This window comes from Fusarium falciforme, chromosome 4, assembly GCF_026873545.1.
Source record: "Fusarium falciforme chromosome 4, complete sequence".
Lineage (NCBI taxonomy): Eukaryota > Fungi > Ascomycota > Sordariomycetes > Hypocreales > Nectriaceae > Fusarium > Fusarium falciforme.
In genome coordinates, this window is record NC_070547.1 from 4,017,189 (window position 1) to 4,026,421 (window position 9,233).

At 54.5% G+C, this 9,233-nt stretch overlaps 2 protein-coding genes across 2 annotated transcripts; both read right to left on the reverse strand.

The window, feature by feature from the left end:
- Positions 1-1,762: 1,762 nt before the first annotated feature.
- NCS54_00594700 (Hypothetical protein) lies at positions 1,763-4,685 on the reverse strand (the record flags this gene model as incomplete). The annotated part of the gene is made up of 4 exons (XM_053151428.1): positions 1,763-2,345; positions 2,395-2,640; positions 2,704-3,453; positions 4,600-4,685. 4 exons carry the CDS (start codon positions 4,683-4,685, stop codon positions 1,763-1,765), a joined length of 1,665 nt encoding a protein of 554 aa, XP_053007403.1.
- Positions 4,686-6,777: 2,092 nt separating this feature from the next.
- NCS54_00594800 (Hypothetical protein) lies at positions 6,778-8,764 on the reverse strand (the record flags this gene model as incomplete). The annotated part of the gene is made up of 6 exons (XM_053151429.1): positions 6,778-7,513; positions 7,568-7,686; positions 7,751-7,970; positions 8,037-8,094; positions 8,152-8,405; positions 8,658-8,764. The coding sequence occupies 6 exons, from the start codon at positions 8,762-8,764 to the stop codon at positions 6,778-6,780; spliced, it is 1,494 nt and encodes a 497-aa protein (XP_053007404.1).
- Between the last annotated feature and the right edge of the window lie 469 nt (positions 8,765-9,233).

Consider the following 9,233-nt stretch of genomic DNA (forward strand, 5'->3'; position numbering starts at 1 on the left):
AGAGAGAAAGAAGAGGTGTTGTTGAGAAGGGTAGCTAGCTAGTAAATAGTTGGAGGTGGTGGTACTAGGCCCGGCGCGCGCGTCCGTGTTAGTTGGGGCGGGCGGAGGCGGCTCAGGCCAGGTCCATTCATCAGGTCAGGTCATGAACATGGATGGGCATTGACACGGACGGACAGGAACACGGAGGGGCAGCGATTACTGAAACATTACAACAATTCACGAGGTATGAGAATCATGTCTCTATTGTCCTTGTATGGACTCCCTTCGTCAACTCAACTTCAGCCATCACCTTAACCTCCCATCATCATCTACCGCCCACCAAGCACTTATACTGGCCCGGCGACACGGCAGAGCCCGGAGCTCCCAACACCATCCCGCCGGGTCTCCTCCCGTTTCTCGCCATCATCCGCGGGGCCGTATCTCATAATACCCGAGGCTGATCAGGCCAGCTTTCCCAGCCGCGTAGACCAACATCAGACACTCACCTCCGCGGCCGGGTACCTGAAATCTCTAACGCAAACGGTTGCTGATCCGACTGGCGTCATAGTGGAGGAGGCTAACCACAGCGGCATCCCACCTTGAAAGCTAAAGGACCTCTGCACCGAAGCTTTGACCGAGCAAGCTTCGGAGATACTCACCGCTCAGCACGGCATACACCACCTCTACATACCTACATCGTCCCATACGCAGCACGTCCTCTCGGTGAGCCTCCGTGCCCGCGATATAGCCTCTCCTTGGACGAGCACGCACACCCATACCGTATCCCCCTGTGTGCGGCGCGTACTTGACGCATCCAGGTCAGCACGTCCCCGGGACGAACAAGACATGGCATGCAGTGCAGCATCTCACTCTCCGCGATTCCTGCCCCGGGGTCACTCTTCATCAGCTGCATCCTGTACAATCACCCTGCTTCTTCCGACTCCTTGCAGCTTTCACCGCTGCTTTTCACTTCACCACGTTTGAGATATCATCTACGATTCATCAAGCATTCATTGGTCTAGGCTTCTGAGATGAGGCTGCGGCGAGTATCTTGACCCCCTGGATGATCTAGCGATAGTCCTCAGGCGACAAAACGCACTGTCCCGAGCTCTCGAACCACTATGTCTCACCGAATATCATGCCATGATAGTCAGCCTCGTCAAGGAGCATCGTTCTTCACCCATGTCATACTTAAGGTTGTTCGGGAAGTAAAGCAATGCTATCAAATGACAAAATCCTATTCCCTAACAAAATGTCTCTATCTGCTACCCTCTTGCTGTGATCAAAGGGGTCTGTCTGTATCTGTCTGTAACTTGTCCTCCAACAAATAAAGTAAAAAAAAGTAGATGTTTGAATCAATCTATCAGATATGTCCTTCCTCTCGGCTTCCCCCTTTCGACTCTAAAGTCGTCAATGTTCCCTTTCGCAAAGTGACCCCGTCCTCCTCCAGGCGCGGTGCCGAGAAATCGGCGGCGTTCTCCTTGGTATGTGGCCTTGGGTAAAAAAGACTCCGACGGGATGGCAATGCGTCCTTATGGATGGGATGCTATATCTGGCAGGACTGGCGTCTCTGCCGAAGATCCTTGGGCGTCTGGTTGCCCGATCCGTGGTGCGTTTTGGAGATTCAGAATATGGTCTCTTGATAGACGGTCATTCCGGTCTCTGTGCACTCGCACGTTTCAAATGTTGATAAATCCTGGTAGCAGACAAGTTTCGCTTTTCTAGGTCCATCTGGTTAGCTCAGGGCTTGTGGTATAGATATCAAGAGTCACTTACAATTCATTCAACCGGTACCGGCAATAGCATTGCCAGTCTTGACCGAGTTGAGGTCGTTGGTAAGCTTCATCATGGAAGTGAGGCGCTTCTGCATGGTGGCGATGTGCTGGACGTTCTGGGCATCCTCGGGCTTGACAAGGGTCTGGAAGAGGTTCTCCACGGCCTTACGGTGCTCCATCCACTGGTCAAGAAGGGGCTGGGTCGCGGACTCCTTGGGCTCCTGGGGAACGGGCATGGACTTGACGGCCGCCTTGCGGCTGGGGGCGGTCTGAGTCTCGGTCACTTCAGTCTTGCGCTTACGTCCCTTGGAAGGCTGGGCGGATCCGTTGGTGGGCGAGCCACTGGAGCTTCCGTGGTCGTTGTGGACGCGCTTCATGTGGTCTCGGAGGTTCCACTGGCGGGGGAATCCATTTCCGGGCACGGCACGCTCACATCCCTCATAGACGCAAAGGAAAGGCTTGTCACCATGGCCATGGAGTCCGTGGGCCTCACGCTCATGGCGGAGGAGGCACGCAGTCGACGAGAAGCGGGCGCCCTCGCACGACTCGGCCTTGCAGCGGTAGGGCTTCAGGTGGGAGTCCACAAATTTGCTGACAAGTCAGTACAGTCACAAAGCAAGGGCGGCGGGGTGTTTCTTACTCATAGTTGCACTTAAGCTTCTCGGGCTTGTGGTTGCAGCTGGGCTGTCCCTCCCAGGGGCAGTGGTAGAGTCCATCCTCATGGGGAGCAGCCTTCTTGTAAAGATCGTGGTCCCTGGCGGACTCACCATCACTGTTCTGTCGTCGGGGTCCGGCAAAAGGAGCAGGCAGGGCAAGGGTCTCATCAAGCTGAGGCATCACCTTTCCATTGGCATCCTCGGAGATCAGGGGAAGGTTCCGGTCAAGGCTAAAAGAATCGACTAGGTGAGAAACCGATTTGGGAGTCACTTTGCGATCGGGTAATACGTACCTAGGCGACTGGCATTGGATCTGAGGCGACGAGTTGGGGCTCTGGGTGGGGAACCACAGGTCCTCGATGGTGTTGGGAGAGGAAGATCGGGAGATGGAGCTAGAAAAGCAGTCCCAGGGGCTAGGGGGAGAGTTCTCGGCAAGGCTGACATCAGGGCCAAGCTGCATATTGGCTGGGACCACGTGGAGGGGGCTGGAGTCCGGCAGGGAAAAGGTGGCATCGCCGTTCAGTCCAACGTCGAGGGAGTATCCAGGCCAGTACATCTGGGTCGTGATGCCATCGGCATCGGTGTCCAGGAGGCAAGTATCAATTCCCGCCATGGCAGCACCGGTCTGGGTTCCAGTCTGGAGAGCGGAAGCATTACCTGTGAAGTCCATGTTGTTGGACAAGTGTGATGATTGTGACAGCGCAGAGCCGTTGGATCTGTTCGAGCTAACCCTGGACATCGCTTGTCCACCTCGGGTCACAGGAGCAGTCCTGGATGCAGTCCAGTTGGTCTGAATGTCCTGGCGTCCTTGGGAGTGAACACGGCTTCCTCGGGGGGTAGTCTGGCCAGATGTGAAAATGAACTCCTCGGCTTCTCCGGAATGGGCAGATCCATTGTCTGAGAAATCTTGAAAGTTCTGTGGTCCTTCTGCTGTCGTAGCCCACGACGAACCTGTCAAGAGGTCCGCTGATGGTTCTGTTTGAGAAAAAGAAAAGAGTCCAGATGTTGTCGAAGCCATGGTAGGCTGAGAGAAGCTGAAATCGCTGAGGAAATGGTCAGTGTGCCGTTCACGACTACCCAAAATCAAACAAGAAAAAGAAATGGTGGTGCTGATCATGGCTTAAATCAACTTTGAATCTATGGAATCGGTTAGCCATTTTTCACCGCGTGGCTGTGCGTCGTAGGTACAGACCAAGTATGACATTGAGGAGCATGGATCTGGTTAGATCTTGCTTTCTGTCAAGGTTCCTCGGGCATCCATTGAGATCGTGGCGATGTCTCCAGTCGTCATTTTTCAAGTCACAGGTCGAATCCAGGCTCAAGCATCCAGTGTCGTGTCAAGGGTCATTGGCGAGTGGCGGCGACGGTGTTGGTTGTGATCAGAGTTCAGGTCGGGTGTTTAGGTCGTTCAGTCTCAGCTTCCCGTTTCTCGGTCAATCAGGTTGTTGGTATAGCAATTTGCAGTGTCGAGTATAGGGTCCCAGAGTCGAGTGTAAAGCAAGAGTCCATGTCATCCATTGAAACCAGGGGATAAAAGCCAGCGAAAGGTCAAAGAGGCGTTCCAGAGACAAAGCGTGCGGATGCACAAAACAATCAAATTGGATTGTCAGATTCATGGCCGTTAAGCCTGAATGCTACCTTGATTCCTAGAACGACCATCCAGTGCGGGCGAAATGTTGATCCAGTCTGCGTCTTCCAGTTTGTGGCATCCATGCGGTCGATTGTCTCCTAGTTGTTGCCATGTCCAGATCTAGTCCCGAGTTCAAGAGTATCCATGTTCCTTGGGTCGAGTCCATGATGAAACCAGCAATGTCCTTAGGCAAAACCAGGAAAAGAGGTCCGGCCTTGATCCATGGAAAAGAGCTGCGATTCAATGTACATCAACGGGCAATACTCACCGTTTGGTGGCATAAAGCCAGAGTGAGAATATCATTGTTTCATGTCCGGCTGGACAAGTCCATGTGTGAAGAGATCCCGGCAATGAGTGTCGACAATCCTAGGAGAAATGGGCCATTTGATCCATGTGAAGAAGTTCCTTGGGGCGAGAGCTTGAAGTGTTTGTTGTCCGGGAGCGATATCCTTGGGTGGAAGACAGAGTGAAGAAGCAAGACGATTGATACATTGATTTCGCGCAACATGATTTGAAAAGCAAACGCAGACCTCCCAGGGAAGAGTAAAGAAAACAGTACCTGGACAGCGAGTGAACCTCATCGAGGTCAGTCGAGTTCTTGAAACCTGGCATGGTTGCCGTGGTCACACAAAGAGTAACAGTCATGGTATCCTCGGGGTAGAGCAAATTGAGCTCTTGTGATCCAGCAGATCAACGCGGGACGTTGTCTTGCAAGTTCAGACCAGTGGCAAAAACTGTCGTCAAGTTGGTGTTGTTGCGCGACAGGATGATCCTTGGGCTGATTGGGTTGGGTTGCTTTGGTGTTTCCTGACGGAATGGCAAGCAAGCGTGCGTAGACAGATATGGTAGAAGAGGGTTAGAAAGAGGAGTAGTAAAGGATGGGTCGTCTTTGAAGGATCAGGCCGAAGCGAGGATTGTTGGGCAGTAAGAGGCGAGAGTTGGGCTGGAAAATTGAGGAAGCAGAAGTGAGACGTTGGGCAACGAGGGACCCTGCGGGTTTTATCATTGTCGAGGCCTGACGACTTGCCGGAGCCAGGTTCCACAGCAAGCGATGGATGCCAATGAAACTGCCGCATCGGATGGCCGCATGAGTGAGTTGGCGTTTGTGATTTCAGAGCGAAGAGACCGGTGTGTTGGATTATTGCAGGGATATGCGTCCAGGTATGGGCCAAAACGACCACGACTGGCTCAACTTCCCTGATTTGGTGAGGGGCCTGGTGGAGAGCAGGCCCGGGGCCCGTCCTATCACTTGGCGTCAACTAGTGAAAGGGAGGGATGATGGTTGTCGGACAACGCATCACTGCAGCTGGTGAGCGCAAAAGGGAGCTGGACGAGGGTGAGCAGTGACAAGATGCGAGGAAATGGCGGGACCAAGGGGAAAGGCAGAGGCTGGCACCGAGATTGCGCTCAAGTCGTCATCCCGTCTTGCGAGTAGAGTTTGCATTATCAGCGTCGATCCTCATGAAGTTCGAGTCCAAGCGCTTTTCGAGAATATTGGTCTGCGAGGGCAGTCCTGGTATTGGACCTCCAAAACTTGGTCCTGGCGATCTTCTCAACCAAAACACCACTGTTACGAGTCAAACGGTGCTGACGATGTCGTCCCCTCTCCGGCCGGCCCGCAGCAGAAGAGACCACCCCCTTCATGCCCCTATCTCCTCCGGCCAGGTCAGCACGGGTGGATCAGAAGAAGAAACCATCACCAACCAGACTGCGTCCTGCGAACCGGCATGCAACCAGCGGCACACCGAGTCTGTCTCCCGTCACCCGGGTTGTGTATCCCGGTGCTCTGATTGCTCACAACGCAGGCCGTGCTGGGCGGGGTAGGTCTCGGTCGGCCACGAGCAGGCCCTTCATTACGAGACTGGACGTACCTCAGAAAGGTGCAAACAGAGGGAGGCTACAGAAAGGGCCAGCGATTCGCCGAGAAAGCAGCCTATGACAAACAGCGGTGGTCAAAGTGGGCGAGAAGCGCTTCCAGAATCAGAGGGAACAAGATGCGACAACAACAACAACAACAACGAGGAGATAAGAGGCCAGAATGAGGTGACCCCAGAGAGACCAGAAGCGAGACAGGCCACAGTCGCTCGCGTCGCTCGCTGTCGCAGGCCGAACATCGTGTTCGTGACGGTGCCAAGACAGGGCAATCCAACGCTGTGCTACGGGAGACGAAAAACTCTGTCGCTCACAGACAGGCTGATGCCTGCTGATGTTGATGTGTTGTTGGTGTTTGATTGCCCACCTCAGTTTTGAGTTTGCTTTCCAAGGCAATGGGCCAGGCACTGATTCCACTCGACGGAAGGAAAGCATTAGGGGTCCTGTCAACTGAGGAAGGTCTCGCCCCACGTGATGACACGGGACAACCCGCTCCACCAACGATCCATTTCCATCCCTTCCATGGAAGCCAGCATGGAAGCCCACCAACAAACGTGGAAAAGTGCCGTCTAACGACGCGTGGCCAAGTGCGGCTCTCTATTGATATCAATACAGTACATACAACAAATCTCTGCGTCGACTCTCTTCTACATACACTATGTATAGGTCCAAAAGATCTAATTTCGGAAATCCCACCCTCAACATTTGTCAGCCCCAGGTGCAATGGGCCAACCGCTCGCCTTACAATCATGATTGCTCGAGTGAGCACTCAGCAAGACGCTCCGCCGTGGCTCCAGAATGACGAATCCTCATGAATCAGTCCTACTAAAAGATTCCACGCCTCAAACACTTCACAATGCATGTCCTAGTCCGAGTCCAGCTCTATCACGGCTGGACTCGCACTGCTTTCACCAGTCACACCTCCCGCGATCCCCTCATTCCATAGTTCCTCCAGTCCCCTCTCAACCTCCCCCTCTATTCTCCCAAGCACCCCGACCAGCATCGCCTTGGCCGCCTGCCAGCTGTTGATGCCCAGCTCGCGGCTGAACAGCTTCATCTTGTCACTGTAGACTCCTCGCCACTTGGCCAGCTGTCTCTCCTCGACCATGTTGCTCGCTCGCCCCGTCGAGGCAATGGCGGCCCCAAACATGACACACCACAGCCACAGCGCCTGTGTCCACACGCTCGTCTTGAGGTGTGCCTCGCCTGCGTTAACGTCATCGATCAGTTGCTCCAGAAGCCAGTCGATCAGAGTCACGTCAAAGTACTTGTGACCCAATTCAGAGCACAGGTAGAAGAAGGTGGCGATGAAGCTCGTTCGACTACTCTTGGGGTCTCCGTTAAGGATTCGCGGTACGTATTGGGTCGGGTTGAACCCTCTCGATATCTCGTAGTTGAGGTTGAGGTCCTTGGTGTGATTCTGCCACAGCCTTGCTGCTCGTGAGTCGGTATCTTCCCACCAGCCATATCTCGGTGCCTCGCGAGGCGGCAGCGCTGTAATGTCCCAGATGGAGGCAAACAGGAGTGCCATAAAGGTTGGTTGATATTCCGGTACGTTGACGAGCTGGCCCGACTTTCCGGTTCGCAAGCCATCACCGACCCTATTCATCAGCATCAGCAAAGGTGGAAATTAGAGTACAATTTTGCAAACCGACATCTTGAGCATCCTTTGGGGCAACGTCGGGACTTGGTCACCTGCCCGATTCCACTGCTCGACTGCTGACCGGATACCCTTGAGGTGCCTCGACGAGGCATCCAGTTCTCCAATGGCGCCCTGGATCAATGTCAGTCTCGTACGGTCCGACACTGCGTCCGACACTGCATTCGAAATGTCCTACCTCAGTTAGTGCGAGCGCAGAAATCGCCAACATGGTGTCTCCGCTCTGCGCAGTCTCTGGTTTCTGGAGTTGTTCTCTCGCGAACTGGTAGGTGGCGGCTTTGTGGTACAGGAACGGGATCCTGACCTCGTCCATGGACCCCGTCACCCAGGCCCATTGGCAGGCCGATAGCATCAGGCACATGTGCATGTACCCCGGATTTTCGAACGACTTTTGAATCCTAGACGGCTGTCAGCTCATCGTTTCGGCCGAACCATGAAGGTCCCGGGAATTCGGGTCACCGCACGCCGAGGATTCCAGTTCCCTGGCTACGGGTCGCTGGCCCCATACTGTGTATTGCGAAACTGATTAAGCACGTTAGTCACCATCCGGCCGAAATCCTCCTCGTGCAGGCAGCTTACAGTGCTGCAGGAGGCGTTTCGACGGCTCCGGGAGGGCGTCGAAAGAGCCCCCAACATAGTTGTTGAGGACGTTGATGAGACCTGGCGCTGGAGGCTCAGCCAGAGCCATCTGGGAGCTGCCAAAGGCCTCAAGTTCGGTACTGGGACCTGCGGCGCTGCTGCTGGATGAAGGTGAAGGTGACGACTCATTGGATGGCAGCGTCTGTTCGGGAGTTGGATAGATGCATTCACTCCCCGTCTGGAGGCAATTGGTGCTACGCTCGCCAAAGGCCGTTAGTCAGTCTTACAAACGAGACCACTACAACTCGACGGTCGGCGCCCAGGTCTGACGTGTGGCACGGCAGTAATGCAAGGCTCGTATGCCCTACCATACTGTCCGATCGCAGCCTTGCATCAAGCCAAGGGTCCGAGGGAGTGAGTTGCTTGGAAGTGAGGGGGGGAAGGGGAAAGTATAAGATATATGGATGGTATGGTGCAGCTGCAGCCGGGAGAGAAGAGTCACGTACCATAACGGCTTTTGCTCATCGCAGCGCACATGTCTTCGTTTACAGGTCTGGCATCCATTTTTGCTCCGTCGATGAAATCTCCTCTTGCGTTCCTTTGGGGGAGCCATTCTCTTCTCCCGTGGTCATGAGGGTTAGTTACTATTGTGGTGTTTCTTTGGCTCTCTCCGAAAATGGCAAAGGCTTAGCAACCTCGCCCACATGCTGATGTATGTGTCGGCTCGTCTATCGTCAAGATCCGCAGCCCGGCAACTCGGGGACCGTCGACGGGAAATATTCCACAGGAGGCGAGGTTCTGGTGGTGAGGCACGGTTGGCACGGTCTGAACAAGAGACAGGCCATGGAGGCATGCCTTCGTATTGAGAACCAGCCTTTGCCCGATTCCAACCAAGCCAGATGGCGGGATAGCCCCAAATAGAAGCCAGAGAGCAAAGCTCGTTTCCCTAGACGAGGCCTGCAGGGACCTTGTCCAATCAACGCACACTGATCCCCCCTAGACCCATGACTCGCTAAGACCCGGTGGCGGGGGCTTTCTCACCCAAACCCGTAGAGGCTACGCCCTCTGTCCGGGGGACTCGA